Below are 21722 nucleotides of genomic sequence, written 5' to 3'. Positions count from 1 at the left end.
AATTTTTCGTGTACAAGCATTTTCACCTCCTTGGTTAAATTTATTCCTGAGGGTTTTGTTTGTTTGTTTGATTTTAGATGCTATTGTAAATGGAATTGTTGTCTTAATTTTCTCCATTAAGTGTTCAGTGTTAGTATATAGAAACACAGCTGCTTTTTGTGTGTTGATTTTGTATCCTGCAACTTGGGTGTTTATTAACTCTAGTAAGCTTCCTGTATATCATTTGGGATTCTCTCTATACAGGATTTTCTACAGGTAGGGTCATGTCCTCTGCAAATAGAAGTAGTTTTACTTATTCCTTTCCAATTTTTATACCTTTTATTTCTTCTCTTGTCTAATCAATCTGAATAAAACTTCCAGTACAGTGTTGAATAGCACTGGTGAAACGTCGACATCCTCGTGTTGCTGCTGCTCTTAGGGTAAAAGTTTTCAGTCTTTCACTATTGGGTATGTTGGCTGTGAATTTTTCCTAAATGCCATTTATCATGTTGAAGAAGTTCCCTTTTGTTCCTAGTTTTCTGAGTGTTTTTATCATGAAAGGGTGTTGGATTTTTCAGATGCTTTTTCTGTCAATTGAGATGATCGTGGGTGTTTGTTTTTTTTTTTTGCTTCGTTCTGTTAATGTGGTTTATTATATTGATGGCTTTTCTTATGTTAAATTGCCTATGACTTCCTGGCATAAATCCCTTTTGGTTGTGGTATTAATCCTTTTAATGTTGTTGAATTTGGTTTGCTATAGTTTTGTTGAAATTTTGTGCATCTCCATTCAGAAGGTGTATTGATCTATAATTTCCTTTTCTTTTGGTGTCTTTTCTTGATGGCTTTTGATCACAGCTCCAGAGTCTCCTCCATTTGGCTTGCATCTGGGTACAGCACACTTGGAACAGTACCCAAACATTATTCGGCCAAGAGCTGAAGTCTCTAGATGAGAGCTAGGAAATCGCTTAGGAGACCGTTAGTCCAACCTGTCTTTTTCTGACAGGGAACCTGAGCTGTGGGGTGAAATCCAAGACTCATCGTCCTGAGTTAGGGTGTGCTCTGGGAGGTGCTTAGGATGCACCAGGGGCCATGTGAGCCAGAGCCCCAGCTCCTCTGCTGAGCATGGAGTTGGACCCTTTTTGGCTGTTTCTGCGGGTGTGCTCTTCGCACGCAGCTTCCGCTCTCCTGTCAAGGTTCAGGGAAGTAAGAATACCGAGAAGCTGACACGAAGGCCCAGTCTCCCATTGTGTCTCCCTGTTATTGAAATGTTGTGCTGGGACAGCCCAGGGAGAGTCTGATGGCTGAGAGCCAGCAACCTCCTCAGTGTGCAGCATCAGCTGGCTCTTGAAAATGATTTTTTCTATGGCTCTCAAAGTAATTTATGCTAATTGTAGAAAATCTGGAAAACTAAAGAGAAAGAAGAATGCAAGCCGCCTGGAGTGTGCGACTCTCCGCATGGCTGCGGTGGATCCAGTGGACTGTTGCTATTGTGGGAGAGTCAGCAGAGCGGGTGGAGGGCAGCATAGGCCCCGGAGGCCACCAGTCCGTTCTCAAGGCTGGTCATCTGGCAGGGCCCCCGTTCACCTCTGCCGCCCCAGGGAGGACCTGGCGGCCTGCAAGGGCCACCGCTGCCACCGCGCCTCCTCTGTCCTGCTCTCCAGCGGATCCCCACCCAGCTTGGCCCCAGCAGGGCCGCTTGGCGCCCTCTTCTCTGGAGCCTGACAGAGAGGCAGAGTCACCCTTCAGGCTCCCGTGCTTTTTGAAGGAAAGGATAGAGACTGAGGTGGCTGCCAACTGGTGGCCTCCCTACCATGGTAGCTTGTCGGTTGTCTCTCTATACTTACTGTGTCTAATATGATAGACACATGATAGTCTGCATTGCGCTGCCATATTGGAAGCAAGGAGAAAATCAGATGGGTTTAGCTTACTTTCAGTTGTTTTATGAGGTAAATAACTTTTCCTGCAAGCTCCTCAGATGTATCCTGCTGCTTGAAAAGAAAGCCCTGGTGGACATATGAACTGTCGGGGAGCTAAGCTCTGTCTATTCTAGTCACTGGCTTGGGGAGCAAGAGCCCCTCTTGCCTCCCAGGAGACCATGGCAGCCTGTGTCTGTGAGTGTTCCTAGCATTGCCTGACCTTTTTACCAAGAAGGAAGCAAATGCTCACCTCCTTTTTCCTTGGTAATTCCATGTAAAACAGGCATTCCTTTTTAGATGTCCCAAGATCCAGGCCTTTGAGGATGGCCTGCTTTCCTTTCAGTTCAGTTCAGTTCAGTCACTCAGTCGTGTCCGACTCTTTGCGACCCCATGAATCGCCGCACGCCAGGCCTCCCTGTCCATCACCATTTCCTGGAGTTCACTCAGACTTGTGTCTATCGAGTCAGGGATACCATCCAGCCATCTCATCCTCTGTTGTCCCCTTCTTCTGCCCCCAATCCCTCCCAGCATCAAAGTCTTTTCCAATGAGTCAACTCTTCGCATGAGGTGGCCAAAGTACTGGAGTTTCAGCTTTAGCATCATTCCTTCCAAAGAATTCCTTACCCCAGTTGTTGAAAGCTAACTAATCAAAAATAATCATAAGAAAAAATAGACCCACCCCCTCAAAATGATGTATCTCCACATATATATGTTTTCTGTATACACCTACTCTCTTCTTGATTTAGAACAGCAGCCAACTAATGGGACTGCTGCCCCTTCTTGCCTCATTAAAGGTGATCTGTTCCTGTAAAGTACCGGTCTTGTTTTTTTTTCTGAACCTCCTTCTCTAACTCCCTTACCTTATACCCTGTCATTTAGATCTGAGCTCTATGATGGCTTCCCTTGTGGCTCAGCCAGTAAAAAATCCACCTGCAATGCGGGAGACCTGGGTTCAATTCCTAGGCTGGGAAGATCCCCTGCAGAAGGGAAAGGCTACCCACTCCAGTATTCTGGCCTGGAGAATTCCATGGACTATATAGTCCATGGAGTCACAAAGAGTTGGACACAACTGAGCAACTTTCAGTTTCACTTTCTGTGTTCAGTTCAGTTCAGTCGCTCAGTTGTGTCCGACTCTTTGCGACCCTATGAATCGCAGCACGCCAGGCCTCCCTGTCCATCACCAACTCCCGGAGTTCACTCAGACTCACGTCCATCGAGTCCGTGATGCCATCCAGCCATCTCATCCTCTGTCATCCCCTTCTCCTCCTGCCCCCAATCCCTCCCAGCATCAGAGTCTTTTCCAATGAGTCAACTCTTCGCATGAGGTGGCCAAAGTACTGGAGCTTCAGCTTTAGCATCATTCCTTCCAAAGAAATCCCAGGGCTGATCTCCTTCAGAATGGACTGGTTGGATCTCCTTGCAGTCCAAGGGACTCTGAAGAGTCTTCTTCAACACCACAGTTCAAAAACATCAATTCTTCGGCGCTCAGCCTTCTTCACAGTCCAATTCTCACATCCACACATGACCACAGGAAAAACCATAGCCTTGACTGGACAGACCTTAGTCGGCAAAGTAATGTCTCTGCTTTTGAATATGCTATCTAGGTTGGTCATAACTTTTCTCCCAAGGAGTAAGCGCCGTTTAATTTCATGGCTGCAGTCACCGTCTGCAGTGATTTTGGAGCCCCCCAAAAATAAAGTCTGACACTGTTTCCACTGTTTCCCCATCTATTTCCCATGAAGTGATGGGACCAGATGCCATGATCTTCGTTTTCTGAATGTTGAGCTTTAAGCCGACTTTTTCGCTCTCCTCTTTCACTTTCATCAAGAGGCTTTTTAGCTCCTCTTCACTTTCTGCCATAAGGGTGGTGTCATCTGCATATCTGAGGTTATTGATATTTCTCCCGGCAATACCAGATTGCAATACTCAAAGAGCCTCCAGTGGACAAACTGGACACTAGGGTTGTATAGTCATCCACCATACTATTTTTATGCCGGTACCAACACTGTTTTGATTATTGTAGCTTTCTAGTAAGTTTTGAAATAAAAAAATATGATTCTAACTTTTTTTTTTTAACACCCTCAATCTACGGCATTGATTTTGTATATTGCTTTGGATAGTATTGACATCATAACAGTATTGTCTTCCAATCTATGTATGGGCAGATGTTTTTCCATTTGTGTCTTTTTATGTTTATTTATTTATTTAAATTAAGAAAATGTATTTTTCGGCCATGCCATGTGCCTGTGGGATCTTAGTTCCCCAACTAGGGATTGAACCCAGCCCCCCTGCAGCAAAAGTGCTAAGTCCTGCTGGTCACTGGATTGCCAAGGAGCTCGCTATTTGTGTATTTTTAAATTTCAGCAACATTTTAGGGGTTTTAGTGTATAAGCTTTTTGCCTTCTTGGTAAAGTTAATTCCAGAGTATTTTATTCTTTTGATGCTATTGTAAATGGAATTATTTTCTCTTTTCCTTTTTTGATTGTTCAGTGTTAGTATGTTGAAACACAGCTGTTTTTTGTGTGTTGTTTTTGTATCCTGAAACTTTGCTGAATTTGTTTGTTATAACAGTTTTTTGTGGAATCTAGAATTTTCTATGTATAGAATCATATCATCTGTGAACAGAGATAGTTTTACCCATTCCTTTCCAATTTGGATGCCTTTTTATTTCTTTCTCTTGTCTAATTGCTTTAGCTAGAACTTCTGATATTCTGTTGAATAGAAGTGGCAAAAGCAGGTACCTTTCCTCTTCCTGTTATTAGAGGGAAAGTCTTCAGACTTTTACCATTGAATACAATATTAGCTGTGGTTTTCTCATATAAGACCTTTTATTATGTTGAGATTGTTTCCTTTTATGCCTAGTTTGTTGAGTGTTTTTGAGAAGTAATATACCATACAGTCCACTCACTTACAGTGTACCATTCAGTGTTTTTTAGTGTCCTTATAGTTTTTTTTCCCTTCTTTGCTTATCTTAAACTGGTTGGATAACAGTTTTTAAGTGTATGAATACTTGCTAGAAAGCTGCATGTTTTTGAAATTTTAGGACATCATACATTTGGAAAGACTAAATGTCACACAGTGTTTGAAGAGTTGGGACTCATTCCCTTTGAACTCTGACTTAGCTTGACCTCATAGGAACATTTCAAGTTAGGGTCCTGTGGGGCTGCTCCCTGTATCAGTGACACTCACAGGGGCATGACATTCAAATGTGGAGACTGGTCTCTTCTGGGTGCTCTACTCTTAGCTTACCCACTCAGATTCTCAAGATGACCCTGGGGTTTGTACAGAGGCTCCCAGACCATCCACTGGTAAACACTGCCCCAGCTGTGGGGTAGAGTCTATAGGAACGTGTTGAGGGGTAGCTGCCAAAGGTGGAAGAGGCTTCTGTTGAGAGACCTAAGCAATGTGTATTTGAGTGCATGTGCCTTAGTAGTTCCATGTTCTCTTGGGAAGTTGTGGAACCAGATCTCTGTTGCTGGTGGTCAAGCATACTTTCCCTGGATGACCCTTGACCTCCCCTATGTGTAACCCCTAAGCAGTCAGGGGTCACCCAGGAAGCATATGTGCTTCAAACGCATAAGCCTTCATCTTAGTGTCAGGAAAGCTGAATGTGAGGGGTGGGATCGCATGTGGTGTTGGGCTCTAAAACAGGGCAGGATAAGTGGCCTGGCATCCAAGTTAGGGAAACTCTAAACTCCTGGCTCTGTTGCACTCGCATATGTTGATTGATGACTGCAGGGCAGTCAGAGTCATTTGCTGTTTGGTCAGCGATGGCATAAAGGGAATGGAGACCAACTCTTGGCAGCCTCTTCCATGTAAAGTCAGGAAGCTGATTATTTGGGCTGCTGGTTTTCTGGGGAAATGTGCAGGTTCTAGCCTAATGGGGATCCTGCCAGCAGGCTTACACAGCTTCTGCTCTTGATGGTCGTCGAAGGGTCCCCTTCTGGCAAGAAGTAGCAGGCATTTTGAGAGTCTCAATCCTTTGAACCATAGAAGCCTTTCTTTGAAGTGTTGCTCCTTCCTCTTTTCTCCCTTCCCTTCCCTCTCTTTTCCCCTAACGCTTGCAGGCCATTTATTAGGGCCATGTGTTGATTGGTGTCTTTCATGGGTTCTGCCCACAAAGATGCGAAAGCTGGTTTCAGGGGAAAATGGGTAGGTTAGAGCCTTCCTTCCTGCTCCTCCGACACCCACTGTTGCAGCCAGCCAGAGAAGGGCATTCCAGATGGAAGGCTCGCAGGTTCTGGAGCACCATGTGGTGGGGACTCTGGTAGTGTTAGGATACTGGTCCATATGTTTCGTGGAACATGCCGGAAGAGGAAGAGAAGAGTCCAAAATGAAGAAACGTATGTGAGGTGGTTCTTTGCACAATTACAACAGGGAGCAGTTGGAATGTAATTTCCAGCTACTTGGAAATGGTCACAATAAGGCAACCCCATGTGATTGCTTTAAAAGAAAAACATTTTTATTGTGGTAAAATATGCATCACATAAATTTTACCATTTTAATTATTTTTAAGTGAAGAATTCAGTGGCATTAAATACACTCACATTGTTATGCAACCAAAAGTTACACCTTAGCCATCTTGATTGGTGTTTTCACTGTTGTGATCTTCTCAGCTACATCTTGATGCTCATATGTGGTTAACAGCAGGCATCATATGTGGGTTTCTAGTATTTTACACTTAGATGGTGGTGACTTGTTTCTCTAGTTCCTAAGTTCTTGGGGAAATACCTTACCATGTCTTTGTATACTACAGATATATAGACTAAAAAAACCTGTTCATTCCCTTCTCTGACCTTCCCTCTCATGAGTGCAACTGAGATATCTTTGACAGAGTTGCCCAGCGGGTCCCATCTGGCTATGGCTGCCTTAGCTGTTTAGGTTCCTGGGTGGAAGGAGTAGAGGGTGGGTCTCTGGGGCCTCACATACTATCACCTTCAGCTTTGGTTGATTAAAGAGGCCAGTGGTGAATGTATGGGGCAAGGGTAGTTAATTTGGAGACCTCAGAGAAGAAACCCTGTGTGATGAGGGGTCTTTATGACTCTATATGGATCCAGCTGGCTATACTTTTTCCATGTCTTGGTTCTTGCTGAAGAGTGGCTTGTCCCTGTGGCTTAATCTTGCATTATTCTGCCAAACACTCTGTAGGATTGAACTACTTACTTTTAGGTACTTCTTGGAAATAGATTCCACTGCCTTAGCTGGGAGCCAGAAGCCAAAGGACGGGAAGCAGTGATTCCAGGAAACTTTCCTCTGAAACTGAAGCTAGTGATTCCTGGTTGTAGACACTACCTCCTGTTTTTCCAGCTGCTTAAGGCGTTGAGAGATTTCCATTAGAAAATCAAAATACAAAGGTTCTCCAAGATCCACTAGTGTGTTAAAGGAGTCTCTACATTCATTGCTTTTCCTGTTTTTCTTTTACCAAGAAATATTTGAGAAGGGAGATGCATAACCATTTGTTAACCAAAATGTCTGTGTGTGTGCTTTTTCAAAGGTACATGGGAATAGGACTCTCAGCTCAAGGCGTCAACATGAACAGACTTCCTGGTGAGTCACTGGCTAAGAGAACATTTGTTCTGGTCTCTTGATCCATTCTGTGATGAGAATCATGGTGGCAGCCAGCAGGCTGGAGAGGACTTTGTTTGCTGGCTGCCTACCCGCCAAGCCAAGCCATTGGGTAGAGGATCCTAAAAGGTAGCCACTGGGCCAGGATGGCATGGGCTTCTATTCCAAAAATGAACTGGCAAGTGGTTGTCCTTCATGGAATTTGAACTGTTTACAGTCAGAACCGAGCGACCTGAGCTTGCTCCCTGTAGGGATACGCCTCAGTAGCCCTCACTCCCATTGGCCTTTGCTTGACCAGTCTGGAACTCTGGCATTTTGGAGAGGAAGGCTGCCATCAACCTTGGTCCTGTTTTTACTTTACCATGTTAATGGCCAAAGCCTTAAGGGACCTCCCATGTGGAAGACAGTTGAGGCAGTGTCTTAATAAATAGGATGTGCGTGAGATTTAGGCTTACAGTCAGCAACTTCAGATTTATAAAGGAGCACTCTGGGCCCTGCCAGTGGGCCTCCTCAACCACCCAGGTGCCATTTCAGTTGTTTTCTGCCCAGCAGCTTATGTCCAGGCCTGGGCTAGGCACAGTTGAGAGGACAAAATCCTCTACCAGAAGCTAGTGGATTCTAGAAGATGGTCCCCAATTCATTTGTCGGCTTGAGTGGCCTAAGTGACAAGGTGCACACTACCCTGACTCTATCAGGTAGGCAGGTAAAGTCCCTATGTTTTTGCCCAAGCCCTCTCTAGTTTTTGTACCTCTGACACAAAGAAGGCAGGTAGCTTTTTCCAAAAAGGGAACACCACTTAAACCTTCAGGTTTTTTCCCAATCTGTGTTTAATATCACTCAGGCTTTTTTTTTCTAATTGACTCCTTTCAAGCACTAGAAATCTTGACTTGCTCAGGATTGATTACAGTTGTCAGGAATCTGACTTTTAAAAAGGCTTCAATCTGAGCAAAACTGGCCTTTAGTTATTAATCAGAATGTGTGTGGCATGTTTGGCCTCTTTGTGCAGCGTACAGCTGTGATGTTTGTTATTCTAGCCTTGGCCGACTAGATATATCTAGAGTGGTCATAGCTTTGCCTCTTTGTGAACAGGGAGCTTAGAAAGATAATTTCTCGTCAAGGGTAAAATGATTCTTAATCTTTGTCTTGCACTAAATGTGCTCTTGAACTTTTGCATGACTTTGGTTGCAGAGAAAAGAGGCTTTTATAGGTTCATTATACAAAAAAAAACTACTATAATCTGTTATTGAGTGGGACTTTAAGCAATTCTGAACATTGGTTAAATGAATTTTTGTTAATCTGTGTGAACGAATTCTGTGCAGCCATGAAAAGAATGAGGAGCCTCTTCAGGTACTGCTTTGGAGTAATCTCTTGGATGTATTATTAAGTAAAAAATATAAGGCATAGAACAATGTATATATGTTACCAAATTTTTTTTAAAAAAAGGAGAAAATGGACATCATTATATCTGTTTGTACATGCATAGAATATCTTTGGAAAGTTAAAGAAAAACTTAAAAATATCTGCTGTCCCTTGAATCAGGGTGACTGGGGAGAGGACTGGAAAGAAAATTTTTCTCTTTTGAAGCTTTCAAATATTCTTTCTTGTGAATATGTTATCTGTTTTAAAATAAATAAAATAACGAAAAGCCCCTTCATCAAGAAGTCCTCACGCCTATCTTTTAGCTGGTCTCGGGATGCAATCTTTTACCATGTGCAAAGCATGGTATTCTGGGTTCCACACATTCATCCTTCTTTAGTAAGAACCGTTTTCACATGGCCACTGGCTCCAGGATCCAGGGAGTGGAGCATATGAGGTTAGAAGGGGTTCAAGGGCTGCCCGAACTGACCTGAAACTCTTGAGATGGAGCCATGTGGAGCTGGCTTAGTCTCTGTCTTGTTCATAAGATGGGGCTTTTGACCCCTCTGGGCTGCTTAGAGGTGAGCTGAGGGTCACATGCTTTGACATTGTTAATGCAATGTTGTTGTGAAGTCAGACTCTGCCTGGGCACGGGAGGTGACTGTAGGGAGAAGGGGCTTGGGGACAGTGGATAAGGTGTTAGTTCCCGCACTAACACAGGAGGGCTAGCGCCTTGTTTACAGCCTCACGGGTGCATCTGTCTTTTGGCAAGAGAAAGGAGCCTCAGTGTTCCGTGCATATGGCACCTGTCTTTGTTTTCACTCTGCCTGCCAGCTCCTGAGGGTTTTCCTTCCTGCCATATCTGATCATCTCCCTGATTATTCCATAAGGTGGAAACTAGGGATCAGGTTGCATCTGGGTAGGGATTCACCCTAGGAATGATGGATGCCTCTGGCTTTCCTGGATATAGGACTGGCTGAGTGGCTGGGCAGACCTAGCCCAGGACAGAGGTAGGGACAGAGGGGAGACACCCCCTCGCTTCTCAGGAATGATGGGGGCCTGCCACTGTTCACCTCAGTGCTGTGTTTGGAAGATCAGAATCCCCTTTGGTGCTTTCCATTTTCTGGGGTCAGAGAGAGAGAGAGAGAGAGAGAGAGAGAGAGAGAGAGAGAGAGAGAGAGAGAGTGTGTGTGTGTGTGTGTGTGTGTGTTGAGCATACGTTCTTCCATTTTCTGGGGTCAGTGTGTGTGTGTGTGTGTGTGTTGAGCATACGTTCTTCCATTTTCTGGGGTCAGTGTGTGTGTGTGTGTGTGTGTGTGTGTGTGTGTGTTGAGCATACATTCTCCAAAACCAGAAGAATCGTTCAAAAATGGTTATACCTGGAACTACTTGCATGTATTTTGGTGGTGAAGTGAGAGATGGAGAATGATAGTAGTTAAAACCTTCCTGCCAGATTCATCTAGTTTCTAAGAGGCCATTGGTTGACATGAAGGCTATTTGGACCGTTTAGATGTATGGTTGGTGGGAGGGGAGTGATGGTGGTGGCCTTAGCTGTGTCTAGAGTTTGAGACTTTGGTGTTAACTCCAGATGAGATGTTAGAGGGGTGATGTACCTCTTGATAGATTCAGGTGTATGTAGTGCAGGGTCGTGGTAGGGATGGTTATGGCTCCACAGCAGGGTGACGTGCTATTTCACCCTGATATTTAGGGGCAGATAGGAGTTTGCCAGATGGTTTTGGGCAGCGATACTATGGGGCCTGTGAGTGGATATCTTAAGTTGTCTGCTGTGATGGGATGGTTTCCTGGGAACAGTCAGGATGGCCAGCTGAGGGAAGAGTCTTGTTACTATGGCAAGGGGCCTAGACTTTTATGTAAATAAGCAGTGGGGGCTGCAGGACTTTTTTTTTTTAATTTTTATTGGAGTGTAGTTGATTTAGAATGGTGTGTTAGTTTCAGGTGTATAAGCACAGTGAATCAGTTGTACATACAGCCACTCTTTTTTTTTTCCAAGATTCTTTCCCATATAGGCCATTACAGAGTACCGAATAGAGTTCCCTGTGCTATACAGCAAGTTTTTTTTAAATTATTTTAATTGGAGGATAATTACTTTATAGTATTGTGATGGTTTTTGCTGTACACCAGCTTGAATCAGCTGTAAGCATACATGAGTCCCCTCCCTCCTGAACCCCCTTCCCACAGCAGGTTCTTATTATTTATGTTATATATATAGTAGTATATATATGTTAGTCCCAGTCTCCCAGTGTATCCCTCCCCCACCTTATCACCTGGTAACCATAAGTTTGTTTTCTATCTGTGACTTTACTTCTGTTTTGTAAATGAGTTCATTTGTATCCTTTATTTTTTATTGATTTATTCCCCTGACCCCTTTTTTTGGCATCCATGTGGAATGTGGGATCTTAGTTCCCTGCTCAGGGATTGAACCTGTGCTCCCTGCATTGGGAATGCAGAGTCTTAACCACTGGACCACCAGGGAAGTCTGTACTTTTTTTTTTTTAGATTCCATATATAAGTGGTAACATGATGTTTATCTTTCTGTGTCTGACTTACTTCACTCAGTATGACAGTCTTTTGGTTCATCTTGTTGCTGCAAATGGCATTATTTTGTTCCTTTTTTATGGCTAAGTTGCAGGAGTGTTTTAAGCAGAGGCAAGATGCAGTCAGATTTGCTAGTTCAGGAGTACCTAATTTAGAAGAGGCCTTCTAGAAGGGGTTAAGGGCAGACTAGGGATCTTGGGCAGTAGGAACTGTAAGAACTCAGGCATATCAGGGAGCTCCTGGAGGTGGTAGATTATGGTTTAATAAAAAAACTTCCTTTCCTTGTCCTAAAAGAGTGAATTGGAAACATTTGGTTAGAAGTAGACAGTTAAATATATAAATGCCTGTGAGTGTATACTGAGGTAACTCAACATATCTGGTTTATTTGAGAAGAATCCTACTAGGTCTTTGGGGGGGTTCCTTATTTTCGTTGCTGTATATGTAGATTATTTTCTATTTGCAAGTTTAGAATAATTTATCAGTGAATCCATCAGGGCCAGTTGCTCTTTGGGGAGGACATTTTTTGTGTCCTCTTCCTCTCTTATTAGCTGGTTCAAGTAGCAGCTTGTTTCCTGTGGCATTGCTTTTAGTATATTCTGCTTTGCCCATCTGGTTCTCTTAATTTTTAGGAAAATGACTGTGATTAATATTATCAGAACCTGGAAACACCTTCGTGATTGATCTTTTAGATTAGTTGACTCTATTCTGTTAATTATTAAAAAAGAACAATTACTGTTATCAGTCTCATTTTTCTATGTAGTTTTAAACTGAGATACAATTAACATCCAATAAAATTCACTCCTCTGAAGTATACAATTCCATGGTTTTCGTATAGTTACAAAGTTGTGCTACCATCACTACTATCTAATTCCAGATTATTTTCACCATCCCAGATAAAAACTCCATACTCATTAATAGTCATTCCTGGATTTTCCCTCCTTCTGGCCTCTGGAAACCAGTGATCTACTTTCTGTCTCCATGAACTTTTCCTGTTCTGGAGATTTCATACCAATGGAATCACATAATATGTGGCCTTTTGTGACTGGCTTCTTTCAGTTAGCTTAATGTTTTTGAGGTTCATCTACACTGCAGTACATAGCAGAGCTTCATTCCTTCCTCTGGCAGAATAATACTCTGTTGTATGGACATACCACATTTTGCATCTGTTGATGGCCATTTGGGTCATTTCTATATTTTGGCTGTTATAATTGATGCTTTTATAAACATTTATATACAAGCTGTTGCACAGACATGTGTTTTTATTTCTCTTGACTATATGTAGGTGTAGAAATGCTGGGTCATATGGTAACACTGTTCAGTCATCTGAGGAACTACCAGACTGATTTCCATGGTGGCTGCCCCATTTACATTCCCACTGGCCTGTGTATAAGGGTTGATTTCTCCATATCTTTGTCAACACTTATAATTATCTGTCTTTTTGATTATAGCCACCCTATTGGTTATGAGGCTTCCCAGGTGGTGCTAGTGATAAAGAATGCCTGCCAATGCAGGAGATGCAAGAAACTTGGATTTGATCCCTGAGCCAAGAAGATCCCCTGGAGTAGGAAACAGCAACCCACTCCAGTATTCTTGCCTGGAAAATTACATGGACGGAGGAGCCTGGCGGGCTACAGTCCATGGAGTTGCAAAGAGTCAGACACGACTGAGCCACTTACAAACAGCAGCCCCAGTGGGTATGAAGTGGTGTCTCATTGTGCCTTTCATTTCATTTCCCTGACTAATAATATCAGCCTCTTTTCATGTGCTTATTGACCATTTATCTATCTTCCTTGGACAAATGTCTATTAAATATCTTTTGCTTTTTTTTTTTTTGGCCATACCATGTGACTTGACTGTTTTTAAGTTGGGTTATTAATCTTTTTATTATTGAGTTGTAAGAGTTCTTTATATGTTCAGGATATAAGTTTCTTGTCAGTGACATAATTTGCCATTTTTTCCCCTATTCTTTATGTTGTCTTTTTTTTTCTTTTTTCATATTCTTTCTTACTATGATTTATTATAAGATATTAAATATAAATCCTTGTGCTATACAGTAGGACCATGTTTATTTTATATGTAGTAGTTTGTATTTCCTAGTCCCAGCGTCCTAATTTATCCCTTCCCTTATCCCTCCTTTCCCCTTTGGTAACTGGAAGTTTGTTCTTTATGTCTGTGAATTTGTTTCTGTTTTATAAATAAACTCATTTGTATCATATTTTAGATTCCACATTTAGGTCATGTCATATGATATTTGTCTTTCTGACTTCACTTAGTATGGTGATCTCTTGCTGCAGATGGCATTATTTTGTTCTTTTTTATGGCTGAGTAGTATTCCTGTGTGTGTGTGTGTGTGTGTGTGTGTGTGTGTGCGTGCGTGTATGCACGCGCGCGTGCGCGAGCACACGCACATGTGCATACACACACGCACGCTCTAGACTGTCTTTTCTTTTATTCTTTTATATTTATTTGTCTGGCTGCCCCAGGTCTTACTTGCAGCATGTGGGATCTTTAGTTGCAGCCTGTGAAGTCTTAGTTGAGGCATGTGGGATCCAGTTCCCTGACCAGGGATCGAACCCAGGCCCCCTGCATTGGGAGCGTGGAGTCTCAGCCATTAGACCACCATGGGAGTCTCTTTCATTCTTGTCTTTTGTCTGGACTGCGTGGCATGTGGGACTCTGCTCCCAGACCAGGGATCAAACCTAGGCCATTGCAGTGAAAGCACTAACCACGAGTTCTAACCACTGGATTTCCAGGGCCTTCCCATCTGGGCCTTATTCTTGATTAGAACTTTTAATAGCTGGGTGATGTGGGTATGGAGACGGTGGAGGCAATTTTCTCCTTCCTTGAGGGACCCAGCAGACTGTGGCCCCTGAATGGTTGCCGGTGCTTTGCCAGGTCCTGAAAGTTTAATGAAGGGGCAGCTGAAGGGCCCTCCGGGCAAGAGTGTACAGCTCACTCCTTTCTTCATTCTGAGCGGATTGCACTTCCCGAATCCTCAGCGTTTTGCTTAAGGTCTCGTAGACAGTGAACCTGCTTGCCCCAGAGTGAGGTTTATCTTCCTGCAAAACTCAGATCCTCATGTGTTCCCAGTCTCTGTTGACAGCACTGTCCACCCTGGCCCCTAAGTAGGATCCTCCTTTTCCCTCATCCCATGGTTCTACTACTCTTAAGCATCTCTTTAATCTGGCCTTCCTCTCTATTCCTCCTCCACTGCTCCTCCAGCCTCTGTAGCTTCTCCACTGGGCTATTTTCATTGCCTCCTGATTAATCTCTCTGCCTTGGGCCTCTGTTCTCTGTTCCCCTTGTACACTCTGCCCCTTGCCTGCTTTGGACCTCTGACCCCCACCCCTTCCCATCAGACACAGGTGTTGTGGCCCTTGCTCACCTTTTTCTGCCACCTTTACCCTCCACACACACTGCACACCAGCAGGTCTGTGTGGGACCCCAAACACCCTGCACACATTTCCTTCTCTGCCTCTTGGCTGATGTCCTTCTTGCCCTGGAGGTGTCCTCCTTGCTTGTGAGCCCTCGTGCAGTCTTCCCGATCCCTTCAGCCCTAATTGCATGTCTGGTGACATTTAACCTTGCCCCATGTGATTCCTTCACATTTGCCCAGCATCCTTTCTGGATTGTGAACTCCTTGGGAGTGGGTCACATTTTTCTATAGCAGCTTTCCCAGAGTGAGACAGATGCCCTTGGGCTGTGGGAGCAGGCCATTCCTGCATCTCCCTGGGCTTTGCCTCAATGCAGTGGCTGTAGTAAGCCAAGTGTGGTTCTGGAACCACTGTTGAGTCAAGTCTCCCTGGCCTGCAGCCTGTCTTGGGCTAGAAGCCTTCATTTGGAGCTCAGCCTCCCTGCACTGCCCTGTCGTGGCACTGATTGTGCATGGGGGTTGACTGTCTACCCTTTCCTGTGTGTCGGAGCTGAGTATGGTTGAACCAGCTACTGGCTCACTTTTGCTTGTGTGAGGAAGCCAACCCTCGGGTTGTGGTTGGCTCCTGGAGCAGTGTAGCTCAGTGGCTGAGGACATGACTCCGGAGTCATGCTGTATTTGCATCCTGACAGCTTTGTTTCCTGGAGCAAGTCACCTAACTGCTCTGGGTCTCAGTTTCCTCATATGTAAATTCAATGTGATACTAGTACTTAACTCATATATGGGATGATTATGGGGATTGAGTGCTTAAAGTGCTTAGAATAGTGCCTGATACAGGAAAAGGGGATTCAAGAGTGTTAGCTTATTGTTACTGATAAAGTTTTTTTTCCTGTCTGAGGAAGAAAGTACCTATATATTTAAAAGTCTTTAATGGGTGTTTGTGCATCAGAGTGGAGTTAGGTGTACTCTAAACGACATTTTCTCTCTAGTGCTGTGCTTTCTGTATTTAAGTAGACGTGTGTAGTGAATTAGCTGGAGTTGAATTATGAAGAATGAAGATGGATAGCAACCAAAGTCGGGATGTTGATGTCTTCAGTGTTTTCTTATCGGTTTTCCTGTACATGCTCAGGGAGGACGTGTTTGCCTCTAAGGCTGTCGGGGGTAGAGGGTAGCCACCCTGGGGGTCTCATTTGGCCTTGGGAGCAGGTGGTAACAGAGAGCGCCTCTCAAATGAGGCCTTGTGTTCAGTCATTCCCCAGGAACATATGGGCATGTGGTAGCTTGTATGGTCAAAGGTTTCTGTTGGAAGATGTCGAAGTTTTGATGTTTATCTTTTATAAGGTGTTTTTGGCCTCCTTAAGTGTGAACCCAGGAACAGGTGTGGCCAAAATAAGACTGTCAGAACACTTGGCTAAATGATTTTGAAGCCAGTCAGGATGGTCTGTGGGCAGGTGAGTGTACCTGCAGCCCAACCCTTCCGTTGTTGAGCTGGCAGCAGAGCACATGGGCTGTGATCCCTGGGTTGGAGAAGCAGGAAGAAAGTCGGGCGTGGGTAGAGGGGATTTGGGCTCCTCCCAGGCTCAGGTGCTTTGAAGGGGGTGAGGCTAGGAGAAATCTTCCTTCTGTGTCTTGTACCTCAGACAGGGCTGGGGAGACTAGGCTGTGTTACTAGGCAGCCTAGCTGGACAGCAGCAGCAAGTCTGAAGCAAGCTGGACAGCTAATCATTTCCTCCTTGCCATTTCTGTGGAGGAGGCAGATGTTCTCTTGGGGTAGCATCTATTACTTTCATCATTACAACCCCTCAAAGGAGAGCCCAGGCCCATTGGGGCATCATTTCCTTGAAATGTTGGAAAAGAAGCAGCTGGAAGAACCACAGCTGGAAGTTGGGGATAAGGGCATATCTCCTGAAGCAGATGGCACCTGGAAACCGGGACTTGGTAGGGGTGAGAGGAAGGGGCTGGTGGAGGGACTGTCTGCTCATCCCACATGATCCTCGGGTTCCAGTGAGCATCTTTTCCTCTCCCTGGAGCTGACCTTACTACGCCCATTCCTTACTCAGAGTGGGCTATCAGGAGCACACCCCTGGGAGTGTTTGCGTCCCTGCTTCTCCTGGGCGGGACACCTTCTGCACACAGCTGATATTTCATATCTACATGTGCCACGGGAAAGCAGCAGCAGATAACAGAGATCAGGACAGACCAGTGAGGGTCCATGTCAGGCTCCTGAGGGCAGGTGCTAGGGTGCAGCAACAAATAACGGAGTGCTGGACATCTTCCTCTCTGTGCTCCTGAAGATACAGAGGAAGGTGTCTGCTCAGAGCAGGTAGCAATAGCAGGTGGCTTTGTGCAGGTGGCACGGAGGTGGGTTCCAGTAGGCTGCAAATGCTGTTTGTCTGTACCCACCACATGGAGGGCTCCTTCTGTCTCCCTCCACGTGGGCTGAGATCCTTGTTCCCCACAGCTCATGAGCCCCCTTCAGATTCACCGCTGGTAACCACCTGTCTTTGGAGCATCTTTTAACCCAGGATCTGCATTGTTTCCCAGGGGTCTGCCCTGGGGCTGCTCAGTCCCTTCCGTGGGGAAGTCATACTTCTCTCCCACTGGGTGGGTTGAACCATCATAGTGCCCCTGGGCATCTGGGATACCCCTCCTAATGCCAGCAACACCCCTGGGAACAGGCCTCAAGAACCCAGGCTCGATGGTAGGCGCCATGCAAGCCTCCCCAGCGAGTATCCCTTGAGGCTGGTGAAGCGAAGAAGCTGGCAGGTGCTGGCTCTGTGTTCATGCCTCTGGGTGTCTCGAGGCAGCCTGGCCTGGGGAAGGAGGACAGGCAGGAGGGGCCCCGAAGCCACTGGAGCAGCTCCCAGGACCAGGGCTGTGGGAAGATAGGTTGGGGTTTCTGTGCTGAGTATGTCTCATCCCCTTACTGCCTTTCTCATTCTGTTCTGTCTCTGAGGTTTCCTTGGGAAATGACCCCGGCGGGAGTGGAGGGAGAGAAACCTAGGGGCCTTGGAGCTCTGGCAACAGTTTTCACTGGGCGGCCCAGGCAGAGGGTGGTCTAAACTCCTGGTGGCTCACTGGAGTTAATGATGTTGGTGCCGCAGGGCCTTCCTTAGTCCCTCCTGTGGAGCTTGTTTTGTGTCAGAGCTCTCTGCTTCCCTGCAGCCCTTGCCTGGGCAGGCAATGCTCTTGGCCCCGTGGCCAGTTAAATCCGTGGTCCTTTTGCATGGGCCTTTCTTCCCTCAACTAAGGTAACAAGTAAGTTATTCCTGGGCCTGGGGATTTCTAGTCTACAGTGTCCTGTTCTTCTTCCAGATACTAGCTGCCACCTCTCTGTAGCACAGAAGTAAAAATTATGGATTGAAGGCTATGTTTTTCAGGGCAAGTTAAGTCCTTTGAGACAAAAGGTTTCATCGACAGCAAAAGAGCCAGTTCTGAAACCTGAGTTTGTCAGTCTCTGCAAACAGAGATTATCAAGTGTCGTCTATCGTGGCCGGAGACTGGGGCCACATGAGGGAAGAGCTGAGTGGGACCGGTTACTGCTCAGCCTCTTGTTGCCTCCTTGGTGCTGAGTCGAAGGAGTCTGGATGTAGGGCTCCTGGAAATAGTACAGTGTCCCTCTGGGCCTTCTTTGGGGAAGGGTTTTACCCATGCCCACTTCTCAGGATCTGGTAGCAGGTGCAGGACGTCACAGGCGCTTACCTCACCAGGGGTCATCTGTCCAGTGACTTTGCCCAGATGTTTGGGAGGAGCTTAGCAGCAAGAAGAACAAGCCAAACCCAACTCCAGAGGAGAGATACCAAGGCCAGGGAGCTGAGGTTGCACCTGAGCTTAGGGGAGAGGGTCACCCCTTTCCTTAGCCTGATACAGCATGGATGAGAGACCTGGCTTGTCCTCTGGGAGCCTGAGGTGTGGGCAGGTAGCCCTGCCAAATGTGCCCATGCCACTTGAGCCATGTCCTGGCCAGACCCACCCATCCCGGCTGTCCCTGCGCCTCTCCTGGTGATTGGGTATCTGTTTCTGAGAGTAGGTACGACCTGTGGAAGACCCCTTCACATGCAGGTGCTGGCTGCATAGTCCCTCAGCCTGCCCAGGGCTTCAGCTGACACCTGGATCTACCTCAGTGGAGGGCCTGGGTGCCCCGATGAGGACAGACTCCTAGAGTCACAGCTGTCTACAGAGACAGCCTTTCCTCCTGCCCACTTTGCCTTGGTCTTCGTGTTGAGCTGCCGTAAAGACAAGACCCTCCAGGACCCCTCTAGCCCCTTTAGTCTGGAGCTGTCAGAGTCATCACCTGCGGCTTGTGTTGGTCCTGTTCTTGGTGTTAAGTTTCCTAGAGCTTGGGGTAACAGTCTTGTGAGCGCTGTGATGAGGCTTTGCTGATACTGCCCTCACAGAATTTACTGGATGAGAAAATCTCTTTCGCTTTCCCATTATCCATTGTCAACCTACTCCAGGCTGTGAATCCCATCAGATTTTTTAAGATGTTTGAGGTTATCGGAAGAACAATTATCTGATGGATTTCCAGGGAGGGCTCACCCTGAGTGAGTGACCACGCATGAGAAACAGCCCTGCCAGGGGATCTCCTAAGACATCCGCGCTTCCCCCACAGCAACCCCAGGTTTCAGAAGCACCCTGGCCAAGCCAGCCCAGCGCCTTCCCTCTTTGGCAACCCCACGAGTAGCATGGCCAAGTGCTCTGAGGGCCAGGTGACCTACCCAGGAAGCCAGGGACCGGTAAGAGTGGAGCGGTCCTGGTGCTGCCCTTGGTGGGCTGTGAGTTAGGAAAGCTGGCTCCATTCCTGCTCACTCCCTCAAGGCAGGAGGAAGAGGAAGTGTGAAGTACCGGCTTGACCAGGGAGCTGGTGGTAAAGAGAGAGGGGGCAGGGAAGCTTGCTGGGGAGTGCCCCCTGCGGGCTGATTTTCCATGCCCATTGTCAACCCTGAAAGCGTTCAGCCAAGGGAACCCAGAGGGCTAAGAAGTGACAGAATTGGGATTCAGACCTAAGGCTTCCTGATCTCAAAGTCCAGTGATGATCAGGATCTGTTTGCTGGGGAGAGAGGGCTGATATGGTGCCTTAGGGGCCAGCGCTCAGGCTGGTTGGTTTATGAGGCCTGGGCTGGAGCCTGTGTGTTGGTCAGTTGTGGGCCAGGACTAGAGCCTGGCAGGCAGGCACAGCACCAGCCCCGCTCCCTGCTTCGGTGCTAATGTGGTGATGATGTGGAAATCTCTCCATGCAGCAGTAGGCGTCCCCTCCCTTCCTAGTTCCCCTGGGACTGAGCCCTCGACATGTCCTGGCAGATGGGAGTGGCTGGCGGAGGGGCTCTTGGAGCAGTCACGCTGGAGTCCCTGGCACCCCCTAGAGGGAGTCGCCTACCTCAAGGTCGCTCTAACCAGGGATGGCATCTGGGAGTGCCGAGATGATGAGCTTTGTCCTCAGCCACCCCCGTACCTCTGTGATTGGGAATTCCCCTCCGGTAATGATGGAGAGGGAAGTGGGTGGTGCCAGAGCAGCAGAATGGGACGCTTGGGGCCTCCTGCCTTCTGGCCTGAATGTGGCGTGGCTTCTCCTTGCATCACCGGCATCTGGTAGGTGTCTGACGTGGCAGGGATAGGCTTTTCTGTGTGGGCACCAGCCTGACAACCCATCCATTCTCTGTGGGAGGGACGGAGTTGGTTCTTTTTGGAGAGGGAAGAATGGGTAGCTGGGTGGTGCTCACTGTCACAGTGCCATCCCTATTGCGCAGCACCAGCATCCGCCGTCCCCAAGCCCCTGGAGCTGTTTCCCTGAAGGGCAGCTGAGCCCCTCATTCTCTTCTGGCCCTCACAGCCTGCTATCCTCTGAGACTGCTGGCTCTGGCCCTGTGACCAGGGTGATAACCCTCATTCCTGGTCTCATCACCCCAGCCTCACACCAGGCTCGTCCAGGGAGGGGTGACTGCCAGGGTCCACACTGAGAAAGTGGCTGACTTTGGCTCCGGGGCAGGAATGGGAGGTGGGAGGAGGTCTGTCCTGGAGCTGAGGTTGATAGGGCTGCAGGGGAGACTCACCTAGGCAGAGGTCGGGGAAAGACCATGGTTGCTAGACCCTCCTAATGCGAAGGAGGACTAAGAACTGTGGATTCTTCCGGAGCTGGCAGGGACACTTACATCAGCTGCCTTCCTTCAGAGGTGAGGAAGCTGAAACCCAGAAAAGTTACAGGACTTTCGCATGGGATGAGCCAGGTCTGTAGCCTCTTTGGGGGGTCTGGAAGTGGCTTTACCATTAATCTATACAAATGGGGGCATGATGCAGGCAGATTGCTCTAATTACTTAGCTTTTCTTAAAAAGAAAGTCACAATAACCAAACTCTCAGTAGAGCCTAGGATGGCCCCTGGGTGGTATGTCAGTCAGCATGGCCTGACCCCAGGGGCTTGTGCTTCAGGTGTCCTGCCAGCCCTCAACCCACTTCCCTTTCCATTCCAACAGATATTTCTTGAGCACCTACTGTGGGCCACATGTTAGGCAACGTAAAGATGCTTGGATGTGGCCCCTTTAGTCAGAGAACTTTGGTTGTTTCCTGGGTGAGAATCCCATCTCTCACCAGCTGAGTCAGCCAGCCCTCAAGCAGGGCAAAGAGAGGTGCAAAGTCTTGGGGACTCAAATGCCATCTGGGATTTCAGGCTCTCTCCCTGTCTTTTGTCTGCTTTCTGCTTATTAGCTTTAGTCTATCAAACTGGCTTTCTACATGAGGTTGAAACAATGGCAGCACAGGGCTTTGAGGCCTACTCTCCTCCCAGCTCCCTTGTACAGATATTCCAGGAAGATCTTTTACTGGTCAGCTTGGGTCAGGGAGGAGGGTCCCTAGGATTAGCATTCCCCACTGGAGCCCTAGGGTTGGCACATGGGAGGAGCTACCTCTTGAGAAAAGGAGTGCTATCCCCCAGTGAAGGGGGCTGGCAGACAGACATATCCTGGCACTCCTTGTTCCCCGATCC

At 46.8% G+C, this 21722-nt stretch overlaps 1 protein-coding gene and 1 non-coding gene across 2 annotated transcripts in view; one reads left to right on the top strand and one right to left on the bottom strand.

Moving 5' to 3' along the window:
* The window catches only part of RANBP10 (RAN binding protein 10), a 58080-nt gene that overhangs the window by 11776 nt on the left and 24582 nt on the right, over positions 1 to 21722 (top strand). The window contains exon 3 of the mRNA XM_005692156.3: positions 7390 to 7442. Within this exon, the coding sequence (XP_005692213.2) occupies positions 7390 to 7442 (53 nt within the window). The remainder of the gene's footprint in view (positions 1 to 7389; positions 7443 to 21722) is intronic.
* Positions 11238 to 11310, bottom strand: TRNAG-CCC. The gene has a single exon. It is a non-coding gene; the product is annotated as a tRNA-Gly (tRNA).

This window comes from Capra hircus, chromosome 18 (genome assembly GCF_001704415.2).
Source record: "Capra hircus breed San Clemente chromosome 18, ASM170441v1, whole genome shotgun sequence".
Lineage (NCBI taxonomy): Eukaryota > Metazoa > Chordata > Mammalia > Artiodactyla > Bovidae > Capra > Capra hircus.
Note: the sequence above shows the minus strand (reverse complement) of the source record. Positions and strands in the feature narration are given on the sequence as shown.